This window comes from Cervus elaphus, chromosome 9 (genome assembly GCF_910594005.1).
Source record: "Cervus elaphus chromosome 9, mCerEla1.1, whole genome shotgun sequence".
NCBI classification, from domain to species: Eukaryota; Metazoa; Chordata; class Mammalia; order Artiodactyla; family Cervidae; genus Cervus; species Cervus elaphus.
In genome coordinates this window covers 9,708,815-9,736,225 of record NC_057823.1, presented here as the reverse complement: position 1 = coordinate 9,736,225, position 27,411 = coordinate 9,708,815, and the positions used below count along the sequence as shown (strand labels likewise).

At 56.6% G+C, this 27,411-nt stretch overlaps 4 protein-coding genes across 5 annotated transcripts; 3 read left to right on the top strand and 1 right to left on the bottom strand.

The window, feature by feature from the left end:
* Positions 1-162: 162 nt before the first annotated feature.
* Positions 163-4,847, top strand: ANKLE1 (ankyrin repeat and LEM domain containing 1). Of its 2 annotated transcripts, none has more exons than XM_043911053.1 (9): positions 163-476; positions 563-715; positions 1,126-1,231; positions 1,347-1,491; positions 1,725-2,462; positions 2,595-2,772; positions 3,514-3,603; positions 3,703-3,832; positions 4,093-4,226. In XM_043911053.1, exons 1-8 carry the CDS (start codon positions 244-246, stop codon positions 3,830-3,832), a joined length of 1,773 nt encoding a protein of 590 aa, XP_043766988.1. In that variant the 5' UTR covers positions 163-243; the 3' UTR covers positions 4,093-4,226. The 2 variants fall into 2 exon arrangements, with proteins under 2 accessions (XP_043766988.1, XP_043766987.1); XM_043911052.1 differs by having other exon boundaries at positions 165-476; positions 3,444-3,603; positions 4,093-4,847.
* Positions 4,848-6,870: 2,023 nt separating this feature from the next.
* On the bottom strand, positions 6,871-14,104 carry ABHD8 (abhydrolase domain containing 8). Its single transcript, XM_043911050.1, has 5 exons — positions 13,886-14,104; positions 11,913-12,660; positions 9,443-9,613; positions 9,080-9,296; positions 6,871-7,564 (listed from the first exon to the last, which is right to left on the bottom strand). The coding sequence occupies exons 2-5, from the start codon at positions 12,650-12,652 to the stop codon at positions 7,394-7,396; spliced, it is 1,299 nt and encodes a 432-aa protein (XP_043766985.1). The 5' UTR covers positions 12,653-12,660; positions 13,886-14,104; the 3' UTR covers positions 6,871-7,393.
* Positions 14,105-15,636: 1,532 nt separating this feature from the next.
* Positions 15,637-16,871, top strand: MRPL34 (mitochondrial ribosomal protein L34). The gene is made up of 2 exons (XM_043911049.1): positions 15,637-15,976; positions 16,214-16,871. Exons 1-2 carry the CDS (start codon positions 15,903-15,905, stop codon positions 16,428-16,430), a joined length of 291 nt encoding a protein of 96 aa, XP_043766984.1. The 5' UTR covers positions 15,637-15,902; the 3' UTR covers positions 16,431-16,871.
* A 1,326-nt stretch (positions 16,872-18,197) lies between these two features.
* DDA1 (DET1 and DDB1 associated 1) lies at positions 18,198-26,009 on the top strand. Its single transcript, XM_043911048.1, has 5 exons — positions 18,198-18,349; positions 23,213-23,293; positions 23,549-23,600; positions 24,304-24,365; positions 25,304-26,009. The coding sequence occupies exons 1-5, from the start codon at positions 18,347-18,349 to the stop codon at positions 25,412-25,414; spliced, it is 309 nt and encodes a 102-aa protein (XP_043766983.1). The 5' UTR covers positions 18,198-18,346; the 3' UTR covers positions 25,415-26,009.
* Positions 26,010-27,411: the final 1,402 nt, after the last annotated feature.

The following is a 27,411-nucleotide window of genomic DNA, read 5'->3' as shown; positions in this document are numbered from 1 at the left end:
GGGTTCGGGAAGACTCGGTGCCCTGTGGCACCACCGGGTCCCGGGGATCGAAGCTCCATCCCCTCTAACAGGGTGTGTTCTTGTTTACACCGTTGTGAGAGATACGGGCACACATGGCGACCTCCACCCTTCCGGGCCCTTATCAGAGGCCCCAGACATCATTTGGCCCTGAGCAAACATCACTTGGCCCTGGGCACTACTTGGTGTCGCGGGCTCGGGCCAGCACTAAAGCTCCGACCCTCGATGTGGGCGACGATGCGGCGCCGCTCAGCCTGGCTGGGGTCGCTGCACTGCACCAGGGCGCGGAGAAGACAGCCGAGGGGCGGAGCGGCGCGTGCGCACAAGGGAGCCGCGGGAAGTTGGAAACCGGCAGGCTGCGCGACCAGGTGGCTGCCCCAAGGAGACAGCCGGGGCATGGGCCCGGCTGTCGGTTTGGCGCGGCGGCTGCGGACGGCGCTGCAGGAGGAGGAGTTGCGGTGAGGGCAGGGCCAGGGGGGGCGGGGAGGCCAGGGCTGGGGGTAGGGGGCGAGTGCCACGGTCCACTCTGACCCTCTATCCCTAGGACTGTGGAGGACTTGCTGCGCCGTGGTGCCGACCCCAATCTGGTACTCGAGGATGGCGCGGCGGCCATGCACCTGGCGGCCAGAGCCCAGCACCTGCGGAGTCTGTGTTGCCTCGAGGCCCTGCTGCGCCGAGGCGGGGACCCCAACGCTCGGTGAGGCCGGGTGTGGGCTCGGGGCAGGTCTTCCATGAACGAGAGCTGTCTCCCGAGTACGAGGACCAGACCTGGGAGTCCTGAAGACGGCGTCCAAGGATGCGGACTCAATCCCCGAGGGCGGACCTTAGGGAGTCCGGGGAGGGATCTTGAGGGTCCAAGGCAGAGGCAGGGTACCAGACCCAGGATAGGATATGAGATTGCGCCGGGGTCAGAATGGGAATCAAAGTTTCAGATCCGGCGGTAGAAGCTCTAGAGTCAGAGAGCAGAGGTTTGGGTCCCAGCCCGAGGGCGCAGGTTCGAAGGGTGGCATCTCAGGATGGAGGGCGGAGATGGAGGGCTGATAGCCAGGGCTTCCGGACCCGGAGATGGAGTTGCTTCACTGACCCCCTCCTCCGCTCATGCCCTAGATCGGCCGAGGCACTGACACCCCTGCATGTGGCCGCTGCCTGGGGCTGTCGCCGGGGCCTGGAGCTGCTGCTGAGCCAGGGAGCGGACCCCGCGCTCCGCGACCAGGTGGGGGGCCCCATCGCAGTCTGTAGCAAGGCAAACCCGGAGGGGAGGGAAAGAGGAAGGAAAGGAGGAAGAGACGGAGGGAAGAGGGCGCCCGCTAGTGACCGCACCCTTGCAGGACGGACTCCTGCCTCTGGACTTGGCGGAACAGCAAGGGCACCAGAACTGTGCCCGTGTGCTTCGGGAGCTGGAGACTCGGACCAGGGCCCCAACCCGGACCTGGAAAGGCTCCCGGAAGCCAGAACCTGAGCCAGAGCCTGGAGGTGGGTGGTATCTGGGCGGCTGGGAGTGTTTAACCTCTGATATAACTTTGCAGATCTCTGTGTCTAATGCCCAGGGCTTCACCACCAGGGTCTCTGATCAGTCTCTCTGCCTCTGCCTCGCTCCTTCCTCTTTGTGATTGCAGCTGCCTGTTTCTGTCTGATCTGATGTTGCTCTTTCTCTCTCACTTTCTCTTCCCCTCCTTACTGACTCTCCCTCTTACCCCCTGCTCCAGGCCGAGGCCCTTGTGAAAAGGGGCTGGATACCAGCCTCTCCGGTCCTCCTAATGTGATGCTGAACTCTACAACACTGGGCACAGGTAACGGCAAGGACGTGAGCCTGGAGGCTGGCCCTGGACCCCCCAGCCTGCTTGCCCACCCGGAGACTGCTGACACAGATGGTGGATTGGAGTCCCCACTGGGGCGCTGGGACTGCAGCTCGGTGACCTCCTTTGTCACTGCTGTTGAGGCCTCGGGAGCTGAGGATCTAGCTGGCCACACCTCCCCCTGGGCTGGTGTCCGACTCTCCCAGAGGGTGCCAAGATCTCTGGGCACCCTACAGCTGGCACATCAACCCCTCATGGAGGACAGGGAGGCAGAACTAAATGCCCATCTGCAGGCCCTGACTCTGACCTTGCCGGATGATCCCCCCTCCCCTCAGTTCTTCCCAGACAGAAGCTCAACCCATACTCCCCCTTGGGAACTGCTGCCTGGACCTTCTGACACCCACATCCCAAGAGAGGACCAGCTATCCCCCGACAGTGATTTGGCTGCCCTCTGGCTGACAGAGGATGAGGCAAGCGCCACAGGGGGCAGGGACCCCAGCCCCTGTGACCAGTGTCCACCAGACCCTACCATATCTGACCTGGAGCTGCTGCAAGGGCTCCGGGCGCTTGGCAAGAGCCCAGGTCCCATCACGTCCTTCACCCGGCCACACTACCTCCGACGGCTGAAAGAAGCCCAGGCTGCTCCTGGTGAGTATCCAGAGTTCAAGGAGTCTCCGGGAATCTTCCAAGATCCCTTGGCTCAGAGTGCAACCTACTTCTCCCTTGGTCTCTGGGAACCACCCTTTCCTTTGTCTTTCTTGACCCAGTTTCCCTTCCCAGGCCCAGATTTTTCAGGGCACAGCCCAGAGCTGGCCGAAGCCCTGCGGACAGGCCGTATCCCAGATGCCCAAGCCGATGAAGATGCACTTGTCCAGCAGTTCGAGCGGCCAGACCCCACCAGACGGTGGCGGGAGGGGGTCGTGAAGTCCAGCTTCACATATCTGCTGCTGGACCCCAGGTACTTGGAGCAGGAATGACTCAGAAATGGGAGCTGGAAAATTCTGAGATTGGTTCTTACCTGCTCTGTGTCTTTTTTTGTTTTTTTTTTTTAAATTTATTTTTGGCTACACTGGGTCTTCTTTGCTGCAGGCAGCTTTCTCTAGTTGTGGCGAGCCAGGGCTACACAGGCTCTAGGTGCAAGGGCTTCAGTAGTTGAAGCATGCAGGCTCAATAGTTGGGGGTGTGCGGGCTCTAGGGCATGCGGCGTCAGTAGTTGTGGCACACAAACTCAGTAACTGTGGCTCACAGGCCCTAGAGCTTGTAGGCTTCAGTAGCTGTGGTCCCCAGGATCAGTTGCTTCGCGGCATGTGGAATCTTCTCAGATCAGGAATCAAACCTGTGTTCATGTCCTCTGCACCGGCAGGTAGATTCTTATCCGCTGTATTACCAGGGAAGTCCTGCTGTGTGTCTTTAGGAAGGGAACTGGCCCTCTCTGGTCATCAGCTTCTTTATCAATAAAAGGCAATTGGATCCACTTCAAGCTGCTGAGTGTCCTTGGGGATCAGCTACCCACCCTGCCTTTTATGAAACGGGTCACTGGACATGGGTTCAGTTTGCTCTGTGACTTAAGGACTATCTCTGGGGCAGCTCTTGTCACGTTTCCCTCTCTGAGCCATCTACTTCATCTAGGAAGACTCAGGACCTGCCAGCCCGAGCCTTCTCACTGAGCCTAGCTGAATGCCTTCGGACTTTTGTCCAGGCCATCTTCTACGTGGGCAAGGGAACACGGGCCCGGCCGGACACTCATCTCTGGGAGGCCCTTAACCACCGAAGACGGCCAGGAAAACAGGTATGAGGAGAAGTAGCAGGTTTGTGGCAGGGGTGGCCCGGCTGGGGCAGGTAGAAGGAATTGTGGGGCAAACTCTGACCCTGCCCTGGCTCCCCCCAGGCCTGTCCCAAGGTACGCCAGATCCTGGACATTTGGGCCACTGGTCGTGGCGTTGTTTCCCTGCATTGCTTCCAGCATGTGGTCCCTGCAGAGGCTTACACTCGAGAAGCATGTCTTGTGGATGCTCTAGGTAGGTGTCTGGCTTGTGGGGTAGGAGTGGGGTCACATGAAGGGCACTTGATCTACTGATTCCCTCACCCCTTCCCCATCACAGCTGTCCATTCAGCCAATGAGCAATTACTGAGCACCAACTATGTACCTGCATGTACACATATTTTACTCCATTGGTTTATCCCTGCTTGAGAGCAATACCCAGTGGGTTCCCTGGCACAAACTTCTGCCAGCAGCTCCCAGAGGCTGCCCTCATGACCTTATTCCTAATCTCCCCAGGAATCCAGATGCTGACTAACCAGAAGCAAGGACATTGCTATGGAGTGGTGGCTGACTGGCCCCCCACCCGGCGCCGCCGCTTGGGGGTACATCTGCTGCACCGTGCTCTCCTTGTCTTCCTGGCTGAGGGTGAGCGAGAGCTACGGCCCCAGGACATCTAGGCTTGTGCCTGGGCACTAGGGAATTGGCCATTTAACCTAAGTAGAGATCAGGGTGTTTGAACGTTTCAGCTGCCCCTGCATTGAGAGCAGTGCCGCACCCCCCCTGCCCCCCACTGCCCTCCCATCTCCAGCTCCAGAAGGCTGGTAAGGGAGCAGCAAGACAGATCTCCTCCTTGGGGTAAGGGAGGACTTTATTACAGGTGGAACTGCTGGATAGGTAGTGAGCTCCCTGTCATGGGAGGAGAACAAGTCAACCAGAAGTTTCTTTGGAACATGGTGCTTTGACAATGTCAGTGCTTTGGCAGTTTGGTCCTATCTGAGCAAACAAGTGACCATTTTTATCTCCCTGATACAGAGGACCCCCAGTGTAGGTTGTGCTGGGGGTTCCTGAGCTACATGCAGGGAATCTGCCCAGCTCAAGAGTCAAGTTTCTCTGCTTCCCGGCTGTGGGACCTTGGACCAGTAATTTCTCTGTCTGAGCCTCAATTTCCTAAGTTGTACACAATGAGGAAAGTGCAAAATTCTACCTCAGGGGGACATAGAGGGAATCAGATTAAACTGTCATGGGGGAAAAAAAAAAAACAAAAAAAACCGTCATGGGGTAAAGTGTTTGGCTCTGAGCCCTACTGACCCAGAGATGGCCTTGCAGCCCAGGTGGAAAGTTTCTGGTGGAACGGGGTGGGGGGCATGCAGGATGTTCCTGAGGGGTGTGTTGTGTGTTGAGGGGTGGGTAGAGCTGGATATTCATTAGAAGGACTGATGCTGAAGCTGAAACTCCAATACTTTGGCCACCTGATGTGAAGAACTGACTCAAAGGAAAAGACACTGATGTTGGGAATGATTGAAGGCAGGAGAAGGGAATGACAGAGGATGAGATGGTTGGATGGCATCACCGACTCTACGGACGTGAGTTTGAGCAAGCTCTGGGAGTTGGTGATGGACAGGGAAGCCTGGAGTGCTGCAGTCCATGGGGTCACAAAGAGTCGGGACACAACTGAGTGACTGAACTGAACTGAACTGAACTGAGAGCTGGAGAAGTCATCGCAGCGTGGGTGTGAGACACCAGCCCTCCTTGGGATCGCTGTGTGACTGCAACCTCCTGGTGTTGCTTCTCTGAATCTGTGTCTTCCATTATAAAATGAGATTAACCTTGACTTTACACAAAGAGCTTCAGTAAATGCCAAGCTACTATCCTAGGGAGGTGTTGGCCGATCTTTTAAATTTTCCGGAAGTGATCTGCTGCCTCATTGGGTTCATAACCTGCCTGTCATTGTGGCTCTGCCAACCAGGCCCTGCGGGGTGGGGGGGAGGCGGGGTAAGCATCCGTCTGCCTTCTGGCCTCCACTGCTGAGCCCATGGCTATTCTGGCTGTTGTAATAATTAAGAGTCCCTGCCTCTGGCATGAGCCTAGGCTCTACTTTTTCAACGGAGCTGATGACATCTCTCTCTGAGTGCCCCTTTCCTCATGTGTAATAATTAAAACAGCATGTCATATCCCAAGAATACACATAAAGAATCCAAAGACATCACTCCCCACCCTCCCCCCAAAAAAAGTTCCAGAAGAGATGGAATTTGTCTAACACAGTGTATCCTGACCTCAGCCCTACTGATTTTGAGGCCAAGTTGCTCTTTGCACTGGGGGCTATCCTGTGTTCTGTAGGCTGTCAGGTAGCGTTTCTGGGATTAACACACAAGATGCCAGGAACATCTCCCCCCAAGTTGTGGTCATCAAACATGTCTCCAGAATTTACCCACTGCCAGCAGTGCCCCTGTAAAGACCCCAGTTTAAACTAAAGGTGGGCTTGCAAACCAATGGGGAAAGGATCAAAGGTGCAGCAACTGAGGTGACAAATCTCTCCTCCCACCACCCACACAAATGACAGGTAAGCCTAGATATACATACATTATTAGAATAAAATATGGGGACTTCAGTGGTGGTCCAGTGGCTAAGACTCCACCCTCCCAATGCAGGGGGCCTGGGTTCCATCCCTGGTCAAGGAACTAGATCCCAAACGCCTCAACTAAGACCCAGTGCAGCCAAATAAATAAATCAATATTTAAAAAAAAAAGAATAAAATATAGATGGCCATGGAGCAGGGAAACCCAGAGAAATCTGGATTCAAAAAGTAGATTCAAAATAAAAATCGTCTTTGTGACAAAAGCAACCCCAAACCAAGTTATAAGATGAAATGGGACAGTAAAGAGGTACTGACTTGCTGTGTGGTGTGGGGTGAAGAGGATTCAATGAACCCATGGGTATCTGGCACTCAGTACAGGGCTTTGCATATAGCTGACACTCCATTATGGCTACACTAATCAGATGCAGTGGCCACTGAGCCTCATCTCAACTTTAGCATCAACCTCAGTTGGTTCTCCTCCTCCTCTCCAGGGACCAGGAGCTCACCCCTTACTGTCTTCTGCTCCAGGAATGCTGCCCAAGCAGGCCCTGTTTTGAGAAGGGAGGTGAACTCGGAAAGCAAGCCTGGACCACCTTCACCCTCAAGTCTTTGTGGGTCAGCCCTGAAGGGGAGGTACCTGAGTCAATTCAGTCTACATTTGGGGAGACTGAGGCTCAGGGTGGCCCTATGCTGTGGTCACCCAGCACAAGTCTGGAGGCTCAGATTGTCACTTCTTTTTATTGAGTTACAATAAGAGATGTGCAGGTTCGGTGGCTCCAGCCCCCTCCCAAGCCCTCCCCACTTGGGCAACAATAGCTCCCAGCGCCAAGGAATGGGGGGTCAGGGGTCTCGGGCATGGTGGCGGGGGTCCCGAGAGTCCCCGCGGGGCTCGTGGGTCCTAGAATCAAGCACGCGGACACGGAAGACAGCGGGGTGGCGGCCTGCCTCGGCCCTGGCATTGTGGGGGATGGGGCTTCTGTACAAGGTCACCCTCCGCGGGGGTCGCTGCCACGGCCCTGAAACAGTGATGGGCCCCACAGGACTAGAGAGAGCGGTGTGTCCACTTGGCTCCCACGAATGCCGCGTCTTCCGCCCAGCCGGCCAGGGGGCGTCTCCCTGACCTGACCCCGCCCACCGGAGCGAATGGCCCGCCCACCTGGTCCGCACTGCAGACCCCTAGCCGGTTCGGGACTCTTCCTCCCGCTCTTCGGCTCACTAAGCGATACCCGTCCAGCTCAGTGGCTACTTCTTTTCCTCTGGGGGCGCAGGCAGGGGCTCGGGCAGGGCCTTGGGCGAAGGCTCGGGCTCCCAGAGCAGGAATTCGTGGAGCAGCGTGTTGACGGTCTCCGGACACTCCAGCATCACCATGTGACTGCCTTCATCGATGAGCTTCAGGAAGGCCAGGAGCAGGATCTGCAGAGGAGGTGGGCTCAGAGCGGCCAGAGCCAGGACCCGGGAGCTCAGGGCCACTCAACCCCTATCTATGTATGCCCTGCAGCATCAGGAAGTCCTTCTTGCAATTCTATATTCCTTCATTTCCGTTCAAGGGGGAGCTAGAGGATGGCCTGTCACCCTCCACGCGTGTTAAGTCGCTTCAGTTGTATCCGACTCTTTGCTACTCTATGGGCTATAGCCCACCAGGCTCCTCTGTTCATGCAATTCTCCAGGCAAGAATACTGGAACAGGTTGCCATACCCTCCTCCAAGGGATCTTCCTGACCCAGGGATCCAACTGGTGTCTCTTAAGTCTCATGACAGGCAAATTCTTTACCACTAGCACCGCCTATGAAGCTTGGCCTGTCACCCTGCTGGGCCTAATTCGGTATTCATTCATTCTGCCTTTTTTTTCCCTTTTTTTCATTCTGCCTTTCTTAAGTGCCTACAATATGTCCAGGGCAGGATTTTTCAACTTGGGCACTCATGGCATTTGGGGCGGGATCATTCTCTGGGATGGGGGCTATAGGACGTTGAACAGCATCCCTGGCTTCAATGCACTAGATGCCAGTTGTAGCATCCCACTCCCCCACCACAGTGTGACAAAAATCTCTCCAGGGAATTCCCTGGTGGTCCAGTGGTCAGGGCTCTGCATTCTCACTACTGGGGGCTCAGGTTCAATCCCTGGTTGGGGAACTAATATCCCACAAGTTGCACGGCACGGTCAGAACTAAAATTTAAAATAATAATAAAATTAAAATAAAATCAGACATGTCCAGATATCTCTAGGGAGCAGAGTCACCTCAGTGAGAACTCACTGAGAGTGACAGATGGACAGAGCCTCTCACGCTAAGGCCGGGTTTCTCAGTCCCCACAGGATAGACACTTGGCACTGGGTCATTTTCTGCTGTGGGCCAGTCTTGCTCACTGTAGGTAACTGAACAGCACCCCTGGCCTCCACCCACCAGGTTCCAGAAGCACCTCCCTTACCCACAGTCATGACATGTCTGCAGACAGTTTCAAGTGTCCCCTGTGGGGCGGAATCATCCCTGGTTAAGAACTGATGGTGCAGAGCTCTTCTAAGCACTAAGGATCCCAAGACGGGGGAATCTGATCTAAAGACCCCCATTTGCCCTCTTGCAGGATTATGTTGCCCATCACAAATCCCAACTGTGAAGAGTGCCTTTTTTTTTGGGGGGGGCACACCACATGGGACGTGGGATTCTAGTTCCCCAATGAAGGATCGAACCCGTGCCCCATGCAGTGGAAGTGTGAAGTGCTAACCACTGGACCGCCAGGGAAGTCTGGTGAAGAGTGCCTTTTAGCGGGCAGAGGGGACAGCACATAATCCGACCCCCCCGTCCCAGGCAGCCCCACTTTCTGGATTCCACCTTTGACCCTCAATCTAAGCTCTGACGTCCCTGGGGCTGGAGCACAGAGTCCCCCGGGGCTGTGCAGGGGGGATTTGAGGGGTGTGGTGACTAGAGTGCCATACCTCAGCCATGCGCTGGTCTTCCTCCACTGGCACAAACTTGTCGTGCATGCCGTGAACGAGCAAAACCGGCACGGTGAGCTCAGCGTGGTAGACCTCGTCGCCCTCGGGCCAGTACTGGCCGCTCATCATGGCCCGAAGCACAAAGGAAGACACATTGAATGCATTGCCCTCCTTCAGCAGCTGCTTTTCTTTGGCCCCTTGGCGGGCGAAGCCGGCCCTGGGGGTGGGGGGCAGGGTGGGGAGCACCACTGGAGCCCTCAGGCCATCTCAGCCACCAGCGGTGCTCCCCATGCCAGCCCCAGCCATACAGCCTCCCCTCCCATCCACCTTGGGGAGATGCTGGGGCAGGGCCGGGCCACTCACTTGAGGAAACTCCACGCCAGACAGGGAGACAAACAGTGCAGGACGCACGTGGGCATGTTGAAGATGGAGCAGAAGCTGGGCTCCAGGGCCGTGGGCCCGCCGCCGTTGATCATGATCACCTTGTGCACCAGGTCTGGGTACTCGTGTGCCAGGAACGTGCAGAAGGAGACTCTGCCCCGGGGGCCGATGGTGGGGAGGGTGGAAAGGCAGTGGTCAGCAGGATGCAAGCAGTGAGAGGATGAATGCCCTCCCCTCACCCAGAGGCAGGTCCTTGAAGGCCAAGATTCTTCCCATGGGGTCCATGAGCACCAAAAGCGGGTGAGGGATGGGAGAGGCAACCCAAACACCCCGAAATTGTGAGACTCTGTGTGTGTATGTGTGTGTGTGTGTTGAAGGTGGACTTTTTTTTTTCTTTTGGAGAAAGGATCCAAATACAGAAATTTTATCAGATCTTCAAAGTCATCATAACCCCCAAAGAGGTAAGAATTACTTATTATCAAGTGTTGGGAAAGCTACTTGATTAAACAAAACCTTTGGCTTCTCAGAGAATGTCACTGTTTCCAGTGTATCCCTTCCGTTTAAATCTGCCTGCAATGCAGGAGACCCCAGTTTAATTGCCGGGTCAGAAAGATCTGCTGGAGAAGGGATAGGCTACCCACTCCAGTACTCTTGGGCTTCCCTGCTGGCTCAGCTGGTGAAGAATCTGCCTGCAATGAGGGAGACCTGGGTTCGATCCCTGAGTTGGGAAGATCCCCTGGAGAAGGGAAAGGCTACCCACTCCAGTATTCTGGCCTGGAGAATTCCATGGACTGTATAGTCCATGGGGTCACTAAGAGTTGGACACGACTGAACGACTTTCATTTTCACTTCACCTTCCCTTTAAGGATCTTCTCTTACTGGCCTCTGGGTTTGTCACATCTGCCTGTTTTATGCAAGGGTGCAGGGTACCTCTCCTCATTACCCCGAAAGCAGGGTTTAGGCAAATGATAGCCTGAGGGCTAGCTGCTTGTTTCTGTTGTTAAACTTCACTTTAAAATTCTGTAAGTGTGTAAAATAGCTTATAAATAAAGATTTATTGGAATAAAGCCACGCTGAAACAATTATAAATTTGTTTACAATTATGTCTGCTTTCCTTCTATAGTGGTAGGCTTGTGAAGTTTCAACAGAGACCAACCATAAGGCCTGCAAACCTAAAGTATTTACTCTTTGGCCCTTTGAGGAAAAGTTTGCCAACGCCTGCTAAAAAGAGGAACAGGACACAAGCAGGAGTCAAATGGACTTGACTGTGCCAGTGATTCACTGTGTGTCCTTGGGCAAACTCCTTAACCCCGCTGAGATATCATCTCCACATTTGTGACACAGAAACCATGCTGACCTCATAGGATTGTTATGGGGTCACAGGAGTTTCCACACATGGGTGCTCATTTAATGGAGGAATCATTATTGTAAGCATTCACTTTGGGGTATGTTTTTATATAAACAAATAGGAGCTATGCTACTTCCTAGTCTGGCCTTCCTTTCTTTTATGTAACATTTCTTTTTCTTGTCTAATTGCATGCGCTACAACTGTGAAAACAATGGGTCTCAACCTGGCTGCCTGATCAGACCCTGCCCTTCATCCTGGGTAAAGGACAGAATGGTACCACTTGGCAGTGATCAGGCACCAAGACCCAGAGCCTTCCATGGTGTGGGCTCTCATCTAAATGCCAAGGTGGTATTATCTATCACCCCTTTAAGAGAGAGTACATGCATATTAAGTCACTTCAGTCATGTCTGATTCTTTGCATCCCTATAGACTGTAGCCCTCCAGGCTCCTCAGTCTGGGAGGATTCTCTAGGCAAGAATACTGGAGTGGGTTGCCATGCCCTCATCCAGGGGATCTTCCCAAGCCAGGGATTGAACCTGAGTCTCTTACATCTCCTGCATTGGCAGCCAGCTTCTTTGCCACTAGTGCCACCTGGGAAGCCCTTAAGGGAGAGTGAATTAAAGTAAACTGTACCCTTTTAAACAAAAATTATGAAATACCAGGTAGTCTTTGCTTAGAGCCCTTGGGGTCTCCAGAGCAACCAATTCTTGAATTTAATAGAAGACAGTAGTTTTCAGCTAGGGGTGATTCTGCCCACCAGAGGACCTAGGCACTATCTACAGGCATTTTTGATTGTCACAATCATCACTAGACCATCGTGCTAGTGGCGTCTAATGGGCAGAGGTCAGGGATGCTCCTAAACATCCTACAGTGCCCAAGAAAGCCACTCACAGGAAAGAATTACCTGACCCAAAATGTCAATAGTTCAGGGATTGAGACACTGCTTCAAAACAATGTGAAAACAACAGTATTGGTGGCAGGAGTCCATGTTTGTTGTAGATGTTAGTGGGATTTTTCAAGAAGGGAAATCAATATTTTGTGAGTGGGTGTGGTTCCTGCCAGTCCCCGCCCCTCACCCTCATCCCCACCAAAGCATTGGCTCACCCATAGGAATGCCCAATGAGCACGTTGCGCTTCTTGGCATAGCGCTTGAAGATGGCACGCATGTCCTCCGCCAGCGCATAGAAGGTGTAGGCGGCGGCCACTTGGGGCGCTGAACTGGCCCCGTGGCCGGCCAGGTCGGGCGCCACCACCTCGTAACCCAGGCGCACGAAGAAGTCCAGCTGCTCCTTCCAGATGGCTAGGGAGCCGCCGACCCCGTGAATGAAAAAGAGCACCACGTCAGCCTGGGCGCCCTTGCAGCTGGTGATGCGCTTCTCACAGTCAATGTGGATGGTCCGCTTGGGGCGGCGGGCTCGCCGCCGCCGCCCACCACTGCCGCTCCCAGCACTGCCTGGGACCGAGCGGCCATCGCTGCCCGCTGGGTCCGCCAGCTCGACCTCAAGGGCGGCTGGTGGCTCCCCGGAGCCATTCTGCCCGTGCAGGAGGTCAGCTCGTGGTGCCCGGCCCAGGTTCTCCACCAGTAACCGCCCATTGCGGTACACGGTGATTCTGCGCTGGCAACGGACCAAGCCGGACTGGTCCCCCTGGGCGGCGTCCGACAATGGTGGAGGTGGAGTCGGGGCCGGAGCGGGCCCCGCATGCTTTACCCGCAGCACGCGGCCAGGTTTGACCTCCACAAATGTGTAGCCATCGCTGGACTCCACGCTCTCCAGTGGCCCTACTGCACTGGGTGGTGCGCCCAGCAGGCAGCAAAAGATCCCATCGGTCACGCCGGTCAGCATGGTGTGTCCTGTGAGTGGGGGTGACAGCCAGGTCAGAGGCTGTCTGCATAGGAAGCCCTTCATGCCCACACTACCCACTCTCTATACCTGGGGTGGGTGAGCTGCACTGGGAGGCCCTGTCTAGGCCCCAGTTTAGGGGTGGTCAGAACCAGGCACAGACTGAGATGTTTTGTCTGGTCAGAGCCTGTGTGGTGGTTAGCCAGCCTAGTCTACCTCAAAGAGAAGGCTGTGGCTATGGCTGACACCAAGAGGCATCCATGGGGAAGGTGGTAGAATTGGGGGTTGCGGGGCTTCCTGGAGGAGGGGACATTGTGGCAAATGTGACCCATCCCTGAGGACCCTCCAGCTCAGGTTTATAACGTATGCCTTCCTAAATTCATTCATTCATTTGTCCATTCATTCACTTATGCACTCTTTTGTTAACTCACTTTCACTAAACCAGCATAAACTGAGGGCTCCACAGATGTCTTAAAAATATGCACATCCCAACAATGAGCCCCCATCCCAGGCCTCTAAACGTGGTTTCTGAAAGTTGAGGCCCTGGGAGAGGAGTTTCAGGACTGAGCTCCAGAAGGCCTTACCCAGCTCCCCAAGATCATGGATGCAAATGGGTCTGTTTCACAGACCAACAAGCTGAGGCCCAGACACTCTGAGAAAAGCAGCTCTGTCCACACTGATCAGAACCCTGGGTTCTAGGGAATCTGATACACAGCCTCCAGTGGTGGAGATGAGGATAGAGCCCTGGCTGGGGGCCTCCAGGCCTCCATCCCCGCTCCCTGGGCCACCTCCACCCCCCCGCCGTGGCCATGGCAACTGCAGGCAGTTACATAACTCGAGGGGGATACCCGTGCAGCGCACCCCCATTGTTTAGGCCCTGGTGATGGGACCAACCCCTCCCCGTCCCCATCCTGGGCTCCGCGGGGATAATGAACGCCGAAAATCCAGCCTGCGGTAGCCCATACTTGCTGGTGGAGGGGGAGCAGGCCGCGCCCCCCGCCTCCGGCCGGGTTCCAACCCGGGATTGCGGAGGGGGGCGCAAATGCGCCATGCCAGCCCCCCTCCACAGAGCCAGGCCCTCAGCTCCTGGGTGCCCGTGAGCCCTGTGGCGGGATCGAGGCCACTGGGGCACCGCGGCTTTCTAAGAGCCCGAGGGCGGGCTTTGTGGACACCCCCTCCAAAGTGAAAGATCCAGGTGCCTCAATGTCCCTTTCCCACGGCCCTCTCTCTGCTCACCTCATCGAGGGCCCTGGGACCCGGGGCAGGGCAGAGGGGTCCCGGGCAGAGAAGCCTGCGTCCGCCTGCAGGCGCCGTTTACATGGTGGCGCGGGGTCTGGCCGGGCACCTCTAAGCGGGTGGGTACGGGCCCGGGGCGGTCAGCGCGGGGACATCCCGCTACCTCCGAGCAAGCCGGCCCTTTAAGCGTCTCCCCGGGCGGGACCGTGAGCCGACTGACTGGCGTCTCGGCCAATCGCAGCTGCGTAGTGACCTGGCCTAGATAGACTGCCAATCAGACTCGGAAACTCCGGGATTAGGGCGGGCTCTTGGGGCAACGGCCCCGCCCCCCTCAGGGGTTTACTGAGGTGGAAGGAGAGATTGGGCCTGGTCCAAGGCGGAGAAGGGGTCGGAACCTGGGGGTTTCTGGGCCCCTGGGAGGTAGCAACCGGAGCCCTCCTCGCTGCGAAAAGGATTTCCTCGGCTAGCCTCAGCCTCTGTACTGGCCTGTCTCCTCTAAACGTCGCTCCAATGCCCCTTTCTCTGAGCTTACCTTTCCTTTCTACAATCTCGCAGATCTTTGCAATTTGCAAAGGAAATTGCAAAAGGCGAAGAAACAGGCTCATAAAAGGCACAAGGTCACAAAGTAAGCTGGGGGAGCAGAGATGGGACATGGAACTACGGCTGTGTGACTCCAAGTCCTGCAAATAGTTATTCTTTAAACCATTAAACAGGTATCTTGGAGCTATTAGGAATTAGTTTCACAGATAGGCCATTTTAACTACTGGTCAATGTAACTGGTGACTCTGGTCCCAGCTGGAGCCAGAGAGCCCACAGTTCAAATCCAGCTTCTGCCGTTTGCTGATATATGACCTTGAGCAAGTCCCTTCCCTGAGACTCCATTTATTTCTTTATTAAATTAATTCCCTCTCCCGCATGAGTTTGCTAGGCAGTAAAACACTTAGCGAGGAAAGTGCTCCATACATTTTTGACATTATTATTGTACTACTGTCGTATTGTAGCGGTTTGCTAAATGATGGTGCAGGTAGGATGGGCTTCAGATGACAAGGGGTTAACCATCCTTTGCCCACTCCTATCCCCTGGAATTTGCTGCCAGAGCTGAATTAGGTCCAGCCACCCACTCTTGTCCACTCAGGGTGCTCCTGGGAGACTACAGTTTTATCCATGCAGAAAAAAAATTCCCCGCCCCCTCCCCAAAGTGGGTGATGCTGCGGAGCGGGGCGGAGCGTTGGACCAGAGGGAGGGACTAGAGTCGGGGAAAGGAGAGTATCTGAAGAGGATTTTTAAAAGATGAACAGGAGAGCACCAAGCAAAGGAGGGAAGGTGTGTGTGTATGTCGAAGGCAGGCTTCAAATGCCTGCCAAATATTTTCCCTGGGGCAATGGGGCGCCATAGAGGGTACGTAAAAAGGGAAAGAGCTCAGGTACGAGTATTAGAAAAATAGAGACTGAACGGGGGCACCACCAACGGCAAGCCTGCAATCCTGGAGTTCTGCAGATTGAGAGACTGAATGACCACCCCAAGGACATCCAGCCAACTCCAACTCAGACCTCCTGGGCTCCCCGCCAAGGGGTGGAGACTTGGCTGAGGCTAAAGGAAAGCTGCCAGCCAGCTGTGCGCCATCTGCCTTGCTCCCGCTGGGGGTGGGAGACTGAACCAGCCGTTTCCTGAGGCTGCCACCAGCTGCGCCACCGTCGCCCCCGGGCACCCTCTGCAGGGCTGCAAGAGAAGGAACTACAATTCCCAGCAGATCTAGGGAAATAGTGCTTTGTGGGCATGCGCATGAGGAGAAGGCGCCGTTCGCCTGCCGCCTGCTGGTCGAGAAGAAGAACTACACTCTCGGGCTGGTACGGACACTCACGCCAGAGGTGCGGTGCGTCTACGTAGAACTACAATGCCCAAGGAAATGTGGGCTCCGCTGTAGAAGAAACTACATTTCCCAGAATCCCTCGTTCCGCAGCTGCGGAGCCTATAGGTTGCGGAATAGCTGGAAACTGACGGCGTGCTGCGGCTGAACATGGCTTTCTCGGTCAGATCCGTGGGTTGCCTGTTGGGCCCAGTCAGTAGGTCAGCGGGGCTGCTGGGTGGCAGGTGAGTCTTCATGGGGACAGCTTCTTAAATCTGGGAGTAAAAGCGGCGTCGAGGGCTGCCTGCAGGTATTTACCAATCGCATGACCTTCCAGTGCCTTCCGAACTCCTCGAGTACCTTTTCCTTCCAGGCTCCCTCCCGGCATTGATCTGGAAGCCGAAGCTTGGAATGGTTGAGCTCCACGCAGAAGTCACACAGCGCCCCCTCTGACCTTTCTCTCCGTCTCTCTGCTCCCTCAGGTGGCTCCAGGGTCCCCGGGCCTGGCTGGGGTTCCCCGACACCTGGAGACTCCCCGCCATGCAGCAGACCAGGGGCAGGACGCGTGGGAACGAGTATCAGCCAAGCAACATCAAGCGCAAGAATAAGCATGGTTGGATCCGGCGCTTGAGCACGCCAAACGGCGTTCAGGTCATTCTTCGCCGCATGCACAAGGGTCGAAAATCGTTGAGCCATTGAGGAGCACGACGTGGCAGTTGGATCTCCCCCATTAAAGCATTTCCCTCGCTTAGCCTGACGCTGTTTTTGTGGAGAGCTGGGGAGCGAATGAACTGAACTGGGGAGCAGGGACTACTGGGACGGACATGAATCCTCCTCTAGGTTTCTGGAAGAGGGAATGGGAAGTCAGACGTTGCCAGAGTGCCTTTTTACGCTCTTGAATTAGGAAGACTTTGGAGCAAGAGTCCACAGATGGTACAGTGAACGCTTTTGTAACCCAGTGCACAGCTGTATTCACAACTCGTCCTGCCCTCTCCTGTGAGGCAGATCTAAATATTTCAGAATGCACCTCTCTAAAATAAGGTTCCGTTAATACATATTAACAAAACTTTTCACAGCTTAAAAAAAAAAAGTCAACAATTCCTTTATGTTGTTAAAAGTCTAATAAATGTTCAAATTTTCGCTTGTCTTATAAAATGTCATAATTCTCACAAATTCTAGGAAGGCTTGTGAGTGGTGGGAGGGGTTTGAACCCTCCACCTGCCCCTTGGGGATGGGCGCTGTGACCTGGAGCAAGACCTCAGCCCTCTGAGGTTATTTTGGTTCCTGTAAAAAGGGACTTCCCTGGCAGTCCGAGTGGTTAAGATTCTCCACTTTCCCAACTGCACGGGGGCAGGTTCAATCCTGTATGCTGCGTGGCACGGCCAAAAATAAAGTAGATTCATCCTTAAAATGATGCTCATTTCTCCTTTGCTGTGTTGTCGGTGGTGGTTTAGTCGATAAGTCGTGTCTGACTCTTTGCAACCCCATGGACTATAGCTTGCCAGGCTCCTCTGTCCACGGGATTTTCCAGGCAAGAATACTGGAGTGGGTTGTCATTTCCTTCTCCGTGTTGTTGGAGTAATAATATTCTGTAACTTATTGAGAACTTCCTCAAAAAGTCCTTGTCTCCAGGCTGTCAGACTGGGGGTGGGGTTTTGTGGGGTTTAATTCACACCCAGGCAATTTGGACCCAGTGCACAGTGGAGTCAGGGCTAAGAGGATGAGCGTGAGGATTGTAGGAGCCCAGAGGAGGTACTGGACTTTGCCTTGGGAAGAAGGCAGTAAGACAAGGCTTCTTCGAGAAGGTGGTCCAAAAGGAGAGATTGGACGAGTCAGGATAAAAGGTGGACGAAGGAGGCCGAAGAGGCCCAAAATTTCCGGGCAAGGAGGCGGGACTGGATCTTTGGGCTACTGGGGAGCCACGGGAAGTGTTTCAGAGATAGTCTATTCCGTCAGTTGAAAGATAGTCAAACGGCTAGTGTGGGGGAAGTTTAGATATGCTGAAACCTAAAGGTTGGAAATGGCAACCCAGTATTCTCGCCTGTTAAATCCCATGGACGGAGGAACCTGGGGTCGCAAAGAGTCGGACACGACTGAGTGACTTCACTTTCACTTCCAAAGGTTGGAACCCTGGGGAGGAGGATGGGAGTGTTACGGCGGGTGCCCATCCCTCCAGGGCTGCTGTGAGAACCCCACGAACCACCATACGAAAAAGCGTAGCAAATGTTACAGAGCGGTGGGACCTCCGCCATTGCGGACTACAAATCCCAAAGGGCTTTGAGGACCCGGCCTCCACCCATTTCCGATTTCACCGCTCACAGCTTGCAGGTCTCGGGCGGGGTTTTGCTTTCTCAATGTAACTTGACCACGAAGGAGGAGGCGTGACGACCAATGGGCGCGTGGTTTAGCCGGACCTGGCCAATGGCGGTGCGCAGAGACCGCGTAACTTGGAGGCGGAGCCAGAGGGCAGACCAATGACGGAAGGGCGGTCGCACCATCAGTGTAGGCTGCGCAGTGGCTGGAAGTTACTGTGCGGCGGCGGCTAAGAAGGCGGCTGTGGTGGCGGCGGCGGCGGCTTGAGGCGGTGGCTGAGGTGGTGACGGAGGAAACAGAAGATGGTGAGAGTGGCCGGCAGGGCCGTATTCCCCCTCCGCTCGACAAAATGGCGCCCCGGGCCCACCCACTTCCAGTAATCCCCGAGGCCCCTCACCGCCCTACCCAGCCCCCTTGGGCCTGGCCCCACCCCTCCATCTGACCTGTGACCTTCGATCCCCCCGGACCCTGCTGTTAGCTTCCTGCTGACCCCACCCTGGCTCCGTCTTCGACCCCTGACCTTTTTTAGGCTTCCAGGCCCTGACAACTCATTCATTTCCGGGTCGCGGGTCCCCCGGAAATCGCCTGGTGGATGGGGATGGGGTCCCCCAGGTCCCCGAACTCAGGCCTAGTACTCCGCGCCCCGGGTCTGGGCCTTTTCAGTTCGGGAGGGTTTGGAAGGCCTGGCTGAGCGTCGGGGCGGGGAGGGGGCTTGACATAGTGACATGCGGGGCTTTGTCGCCAAAGGAAGTGCGACATCGCGAACTGCCCTGGTCCCTCAGAGCCCTAACCCCACCTCCGACATTCCGGCCCTGACCAGCTGGAAGAGGGAGCAACTTTATCTCTCCAATCGCCAGGCCCTTTCCCTGATAAATAGGGGTAGCAGTAGTCCAGACCTCATCGGGTTGTGATAATTTAGGGAACTGACGTCTTAAAGGGCTTGGGACAGTAAACGCTCAGCAGATAAGCTGGGTGACTCGGGGATGGTGACTTTCTTTCCCAGCTGTCTCCTCATCTTGAAGTGGGGATGATGCCAGCATGTTGTTGGGAGGTTAAAACCCCCCTTGGGCCACTCAGTCATCCTGGGGTTTGTGTCTGGTAGTTCTGTGGGGTTCAGTCTTTTCACCTGTGAAATGGGACCCAGCCTTAGAGTTGGGCTGAAGTCCCCTCCATTCCCCCCACTATTTGGCATCCCCAGGGCTGACAGAGGTGATGGAAGCTTTTGTCAGGGCAGATCAAATAGCACTGTTCCTAGACTCAGAGTCCCAGCCCACAAGGTGTAGTCCTTAGGATGTCGTGGGAGATGGGCAAAAAAAGACTTCTTGTCAGGAAGAGTACGGGAAGGTGGTAAGTTGGTTCCTAGCAGGTGGGTCCCCAGGCCTGGGCATTGTCCTCGATTGCTCGCTGCAACCTCATTGCCTACGTTCAGCCCCTAAAGAGGATTCTGTTGGCTCAGCCTCCAGAATGATTTCTGGATCTGTCCACGGCTCCCCATCCTGGTCCAGGCACTGCCATCTCCCACCTGAACACCTGCTGCAGCCTCCTCCCTGGTCTCCTTGCCTCCATCCTGCCCTCCTGGCAGTCTGTAATGCACCAAGAACCAGAGGGCACTTTTAAAGCTGTCAGTTGGATAATACCACCATCTCGCTTACAAAACATTCTGGGGGCTTCCTGTTGTCACCCCAATGAAACCCACCTCCCCCCTTAGCCTCCAAGGTCCCCCCTGCCTACCTCTGTGACCTTATCTGTACCCACTTCACCCCTCTCCCCGTGAGCTCCAACCACTGTGGCCTTGTTTTCACATCTTCACATTCCAAGTCCCTGCCACCCCAGGGGCTTTGAATCTGACTCCTTCTGCCTGGAATGTTCATCCTCCCAGGAATATCATCTGCCAGAGGGCCCCTTCCTGACTGCAGGAGACCCCCATGTCTCTCTTTTCTGCACACCATTTCTTTGCCTCATCTTGCTTTGTTGGGTCACTGGCAGGCTGCCCGCACAGGGACTGGCACACAGATATTCAGTGAGTGTTTGCTGAAGCAGTGGACAGCTTCTGGGCCCAGCTGTAGCTGGGATTTGTCTGGCTGAGGTGAGGATTTCTCCCTGTCTCTGAGGCTTCATCTTCCTGCTCAGCTAACAGGAAGTACAGGCCATCCCCTGTCTGCATTAATTTATTCAGCACAGGCTCACTGCTGCTAATAATACTCAGTTGATGCTTCCACCTCAGGGCAGCTCTGGGCAAAGCTGTTTCTCCATATTGTCTTCCTGGAACTCAGAACAACCCTGGTTCACAGCAGGGACAGCCGGGCTGGGAGTTCACGTGCCCCAGGTCACACAGCCAGGGAGAGGCATTCAGTGCCGGCCTGGGGCTCCGGAGCCTCTCACCGCTCTGCCACCCGGCCCATGTGAGCCCTGTCAGGGGCCCAGGGTTGAGCCAACCCTGCCCTCTGCCTCAGGGAGGGGACAGTCCATGAAGGAGCTGGACGTTTAAACAGATGACCTTGCTGGGGTGGGTGTGAGCATGGCTCCCCACGTGAGTGTGGGGAGAGGAAAGGGGGAGGGGGAGTTGAGCTGGCTGGAGAGGTTGGTGGGTGGAGAAGGGAGGGGCATCGTTGGAGGGTGGCTGAGGCTGGGGAGGGGTGTGGCAGCAGGCTGGCATGGGCCAAGCCCTGCCAGGGCTGTGGAGGGGGACCCTGTCCTCTCCTTTCAGGGCTCAGGCCTGCGTCACTGCGTCTGAGCCGTGCACCCCCAGACCAGCTGGCCTCCCCACCCCCTCCCCTCACGTGGCACCCTGTGGCGCCCTGTCCGCATGGCCACTCGGCTCTCACCACGCGCTCCACACCCGTGTCCCCATGCACCGGCTGTTCCCGGGGGCCGGGGGTAGGACTGCTGTGGCTCTCCGCAGTGCCCTAGTGCCTGGCGTGGGGCCCACCGCATGGCTGGGTCCTGAGGAAAGCCTGCCAGATGGATGAAGCAGGTCCCATGGTTAGGAACTGAGCTGAGGCAGGGGTCCTGGGACAGGGGAGGCAGGCGTGAGGGGCTCTGAGCTGACTTCGGGGTAGTAGGTCACCCAGATATGAGGGCCGCCTCCTGGGTAGGAGTGGGAGGCCATCCTGCTGCCATCTTGCCTAGGCCCAGCAGGGCCTAGGTTGGTCCCACGAGGGGTGATGGGGGAATCCCGCGAGCAGTGGCTTCCCCGAGGGCGCAGCCCCCAGGGGTCAGGCTTGGCAGTGGGGCCCCCGAGGGGAGGCTCACACGGCCTGCAGGTGCTGAGCCTCGGCTTTTAGGTGGGAAGAGGGGCACTGGCGTCCCGGGAACAGGAGGGGCAAACCTGGACTCGGCCAGCTTCCTGTTTCCATTTGGGGCTGGGGGACCTCTGACGAGTGTCCTGAGAGCTTTCTGCCTCAGTTTCCTCGACTGCATGAGGGGTGCCCCCAGCTGGGGAAGGCCCTGGCCCTCCCCGCTGTCTGCCTCCAGGCCTGATGGCAGTGTTGCCCTCCTGCTCTGCGGGACGTCAGTCGCTACCCCAGCTCTCAGCCGTCACTCCTCCCTAAGGCTCTTGTGCCTCGGTTTTCTGAGGCGGACACAGCTCCCATTGGCCTTTATTCCTCACATCTCGTGGCCAGAGACCTGAGCCCCACCCAGAGTCAGGGTCTTCCCCTTCCAGAGCACCCAGCTGGTGCCAGCATGCCAGGGAAAAAGGACTTACCACGAGTCAGGGCCGTGGATGAATGCCGTTGCCGGCTCCCTGGCACCTTGCAGACCTAGAGCTTCCGGCCCCAGGCAGTGGGGTGTGAGGGGGCAGGGGTGGCCAACCTGCTCCCTTTAGGCTTCTGCCCACCCTCCCCCACCCCCCAAGGCATTCTCCCCTCACAAAGAAGCCTTTGGATGTGGGGACCCCAGGAGCAGCCCCCAAACTGACCCTTGTTCCCACAGTGTTTGACGAAGAGCTCAACCAGGTTTAAAAAGCTAGCACTTGGAGGAGGAAATGGCAACCCACTCCAGTATTCTTGCCTGGGAAATCCCATGACAGAGGAGCCTGGCAGGCTACAGTCCATGGGGAAAAAAAAAAAAAAAGAAAAAGCTAGCACTGACAGACTGAAACCTAGGTTTCTGAGTTTTCACAAGACGTGGAAGCTTGGTTGACCCTGGGCTCTGTCCGGGTCCTGTGTGCAGGCAGCCCCTGAGTCCCAGCTGCCCTTTCCCCTTCACCCAGGCTCCTGCTCCCCCAACCTCCATGCACTGTCACGGGGTGACTTAGGGCGGACGAGTCTCTCTCTACCCCAGGACTCGTTCAGAGATGCCTAAATGGAGATGAGACCAGGAGTTTTATATTCAACAAGCACAGAGGGCAGGTCTGCAATCGGATGGCCTGGAACCAGCTCCTCACCCCACTGCTCACTCCTGACTTAAGTGTCTGTTCCTTTTTGAGCCTCAGTTTCCCCGCACCTCTTGGGCTTCCCTGATAGCTCAGTTGGTAAAGAATCCGCCTGCAATGCAGGAGACCCTGGTTCGCTTCCTGGGTTGGAAAGATGTGCTGGAGAAGGGGTAAGCCACCCACTGCAGTATTCTTGGGCTTCCCTTGTGGATCAGATGGTAAAGAATCCGCCCGCAATGCGAGAGACCTGGGTTCGATTCCTGAGTTGGGAAGATTCCCTGGAGAAGGGAAAGGCCACCCACTCCAGTATTCTAGCCTGGAGAATTCTGTGGACTGTATAGTCCATGGGGTCCCAAAGTGATGGGGCTATTGTGAAGACTGGGCATTCCTAGTAACTCAGATGGTAAAGAATCTTCCCGCAATGCGAGAGACCTGGCTTCAACCCCTGGGCCAGTGATCACCTGGAGAAAGGAATGGCTACCCACTCCAGTATTCTTGTCTGGAGAATTCCATGGACAGAGGAGCCTGGTAGGCTACAGTCCGTGGTCTCGCGAAAGAGTCAGCCACGACTGAGCAGCTAACACTTTCACTTTCATGGGAGAATGTGCCCTAACCCCAGGGTTGTTTGCTCCTAAGAGTAGACGCATCAGGTGGCCCGCCCAAGGGTGAGTTCTAGAAAACCTGAATGATGGAACAGAAAGAAGGAAACTGGAAGTTGTCTGGTAGCCCGTCCTGCCACAGGTGCTCTGGGGGAGGCCCTGGTTTCTCACTTACCATCTTCCCTGTCTTCCAGGCAGATTTTCTGAAAGGACTGCCTGTCTACAACAAAAGCAATTTTAGTAGATTTCATGCCGACTCTGTGTGCAAAGCCTCGGTGAGTACATAGGCCATAAACTGCCTGGAGGGAAAGGGTCAGGGGTGATGTGCAGCCTGAGGGTCTGAGTCTTGTCTGGAACAGAGGCTGAGCTTCAGGCCCAGCCCCACTCGAATTCCTTGCATGGCTTTTATTTTTTATTTTTTTCCTTGCATGGCTTTTAATCCACCTGGGATTGAGGGTGCCAAATTGAGGTCTGTGGGGACCGCAGACTCACCTACTCTCCTAACCCATGCCTTCCCACCCCTCTTGCAGAACCGACGTCCCTCAGTCTACCTGCCCACTAGGGAGTACCCGTCTGAACAGAGTAAGTGGCCGCTGTCCTTCGGTGCTATCTCGGCTGGCGAGGGGAAAGGCCGTGGGGTGGTACAAGAGGGGACCTGTGGGAAGCTGGGCCACTCCCAGCCCTTGGGAGTAGCTGGAAGCCTGCCTTTCCCTGGGACCCTCCTGATCTCCCCACTGGCATGGACAGTCTGCCCCCATCGAGTCAGATGGCCCCCACTGGCTCCATGACACAGGTCTTGAGCCTTGTACTGTGGGCGGGGGTCCCACCCCAGCCTGGGGAGGGCAGCCTGGGGAGGGGCCTGGAGCCCGCAGAACAGGGGGGCTTACGGTTATTTGTTGTGGGCCTGAACCCTGGACCTTTCTCAGCTCGCTCTGTGGTCACTGGGGCTTGGTCAGATCCGTGCTCCTGGGCTGTCTGGGAAAGTAGGAGCTGGCAGGCTGGGGCTCGTTCCCTGCCTGAGGGTGGAATCCGAGCTCTGCTGCGGACTCGGCCCCTACCTGGGAAGCTGGGACCCCATTGCGGCAGCCGGCTCGGGCTGCTGGTAGTGGCATGGGCTCAGGTAGGGGGTGCTTGGCTTCTAGAAATCTGCTCCTGGGTTGGGGGTGTGACTTGAGTCCCAGAGAGGCCACCCAGAGCAGTGACACGCAGAGGCCATCTAAAGGCAGGCAGTGCCAGCGGGGGTGGCCAGCGTCTTCCCACAGCTCTGTCTGTCTCTCCTCCTCAGTCATCGTGACAGAAAAAACAAACATCCTTTTGCGCTACCTACATCAGCAATGGGACAAAAAGGTAAGGCACGCGGGGTGTGGGCGCGGGCCTCGGGAAGGAACCCAGTGCCCAGCAGGGGGCTGTGAGCTGGGGAACACGGGTGGCTGGGAGACTCAGGGTTCGGGTGGGGCTAAGAGGAGTTTGCCCGATGATCCAGGAGAGGGAAGAATGTTCTAGAGGAGAGAAGGGCTGTGCTGAGGCCATGGGGCTCTGGTGCTCGGGGACAGGCAGGGGCTTGCCAAGCTGTGCTGAGAGGCCTGGCTCCCCAGAGGGTGTGGGGAGCATGGCCCTGGTGGCAGGTGGACATGGGTGCTGTTGCTTGGAATCTTCATTCAATGATGAGAGGCTCACGTGATTAAGACATTCAGGCCCTACTAGGATGTGTAGCTGAGGTGAAAAGTCATCTTCCCCACAAGGGGCCATCTTTCTGACAGGACTTTTTTTGCTTTCTTGAAAATCTGCCTGTGTAGTTTTGCCACGTGGTCAGGTGGTCTTTTTTTCTCTAATGCTGACCACTGGACAGTGACCTGCTCTGGGCCAGGTTGAAGGGGACCCCATGATGCAGTGACTTCTCGGAACACCCCAGCCCTCGGGCTCTGCAAGCCTTGCACCCCACCAGTGAGGGAAGGAGCTTTTCCCAAGTCAGCACACTTTCCTTTTCTGTGGCAGTTTGGGGGGCCTCCCCATGCAGCTCCTGAGTGCCCCTTGCCCTCCGGCACAGTGGGTAATTCTCTGTCTGAGAGGTGGACCACGTGGGGAGTCAGACGTCGCGGTGACTCCCTGAAGCGCCTGTCCCAGGCTGGGGTCCCCAGTGACTCGGCAGGGCAGGTTCGGGGGACAGAAGGGTCAGCCCAGGCCCAGCTCGGGGCAGCACTGGAGGCCTGGAGCTGCAGAGGCAGCGTCAGACTTAGGCGCTCCCCCACGGGAGGCTCACGGCCGCTCTGCTCCCTGCCCCCCAGAACGCCGCCAAGAAGAGAGACCAGGAGCAAGTGGATCTAGAGGGCGAGAGCTCGGCGCCGCCCCGCAAGGTCGCGCGGACCGACAGCCCGGACATGCACGAGGACACTTAAGGCACGCCCCCCTCAGGCGCCTCCCGTCCCATCCGCGCCTCGCCCACCTGCCTTGTGTAAGCGCCCCCCACCCCACTCCTCCGCCGGCCCGCCCACACCCCTTCCACACCACTTCCAACCTCATAGGAGCCAATGTATTTATTTTCCTTGAGTTTTTATTTATGCTGTAAAACGTACCAAGCGATGGTTACAGGGGACATCAGACCCAGTAGTGTGATGTTGGTAGATGCTTTAAAACAAAAACAAAAACAAAAACGTTGTTCCTCACCTCCCCCTGTCCCGTTCCCCTTCCTCCTCTTGCCCCCCAGTTCTCCTCTGGAAAACTGGAGCGTGTCTATGAGGGTCTAGAGCCGGGACCCCGCTGCGGCCGGCCGGCACAGGTGGGGGCCCTTCTCCCAGCACCCACCTCCCGGTCCGGGCCTTAAAGACTTTGCCTTGTCTCGAGTTCCACCGGGACCTATTTTGTGCCCAGACCTTGCTCTGAGCTCGAGTAAGGGGGAGAAGTCAGCCCTTCTGGATCTTTCTCTTAAGTCATTTTATCATGGACTAGTGCGTGCTCCGTGTCCACCCCAATAAAAGGATCTTTCCTACCCGACCTTGCGTCTTTGCTCGGCGTGCCTCGGCGCCAGAGGATGGAGCCCCTGAGAGTCGTCCGTCATCACCAAGAGGAGCCAAGAGGGGCCTCCAGACACGGGCCCCAGAACCAGCTGGATCCTCTGATGGGCCTGCTTGGCCATCTCACTGAGTCAAGACCTGCCTGGACCCTCCCCTCGGCCTCACCCGCATCAAGGTGTCCCCAAGGACCAGGACACCCCCCCTCCCCTGCTGGAGAATCGGTCCATGCTGCCAAGGATGGAGTGTGGTGGCCCCATGCCCAGGACGTCATCGAGCAGGGCCACATGCCCACCCGCCATCGCGGAGACAGGTGGCCTGGCCTCCCGCCCTGGCTCAGGAGGCGGCACGCGGAGCGCCAAGGAAAGCCCAACCCCAGTGCCCTCGGGCGGCAGGTTCCTTGGCCAGTCCCAGCCACCAGCTGGGCTGGATTTGGGGCTGACTCTGGGGAGGTAGGGGGCATTCGGGCTCCAGGCAGAAGGTTCAGGGCCCTAAGCACCACAGCACAGGGCCAGGGGAATGCCACTTCTTCCCCCCCACTGCCCACCCTGAGTGGGAGCCAGAGTGTTGGAGCCGATTGCTGGGGTGTTGGGGGTGGTGAGGGGTGGAGCTGTGGAGCGAGGGAGACAGCAGGCTGCAGGGGGTGCACGTCCCGGCGTATCACCGTGGAGATGCCAGCCTGAGTCAGACTGCTTGGGCTTCACCAGGGGTCTGCTGGGTGGAAGGTTCCAGGCTTAACTGCCCAGCTGTGGGGCCCAGCTCTGGGTGCCTCTGCAGCAGTGTTCAGTTCTTCAGCAGTGGTCGTAAAGCAGGTGCTTAGGAAAGGCAGGTTTGACCATGGTCATGCCAGGGAGGGCCAAGTCCCTGGAGGCTCTCAGACCAGCTCAGAATCGCTAGTCCCAGGGGTTGGCTTGGCCCTGGGGAGGCGCGTGGTGTCACCAGCTGTTGGTGACTGAGTAGATGGCAGGAGTTCAGCTTCAAAGGCCATGGGGCCGGGCAGGTCATGTCCTTCAGCCTGTCCTTCCCCGAGGCTCACCCACACCTCCCTGGCCCCAGGGGGCTGGGTGCCGTCTCCTGCCAGTGCTGTCCATGGTGTGCGTGGGGTCCATGGCCTCTCCATGGCCACCCCAGCTCAGGCCCCTCAGCCAGCCTCCACCACCCCCCTGCCTTTGGGGCCCTCCTTGCTCTGTTCCCCGCAAACATCACTCTGCCTTCCCACACCTGTGCCTTTGCACGGGCTGCTCTCTGCCCCTAGCGAGCCCTGATGGCTTTTCCGTGGCCTCCCACAGTGCCCCTGCCTCACGCTGGCTCCCCCGGCCCTGGGGCAGGGCCTTTCTGACTCTGAGCCTCTGGGCGTAGACCCCCTGAGGCTGCAAGAGGCCACG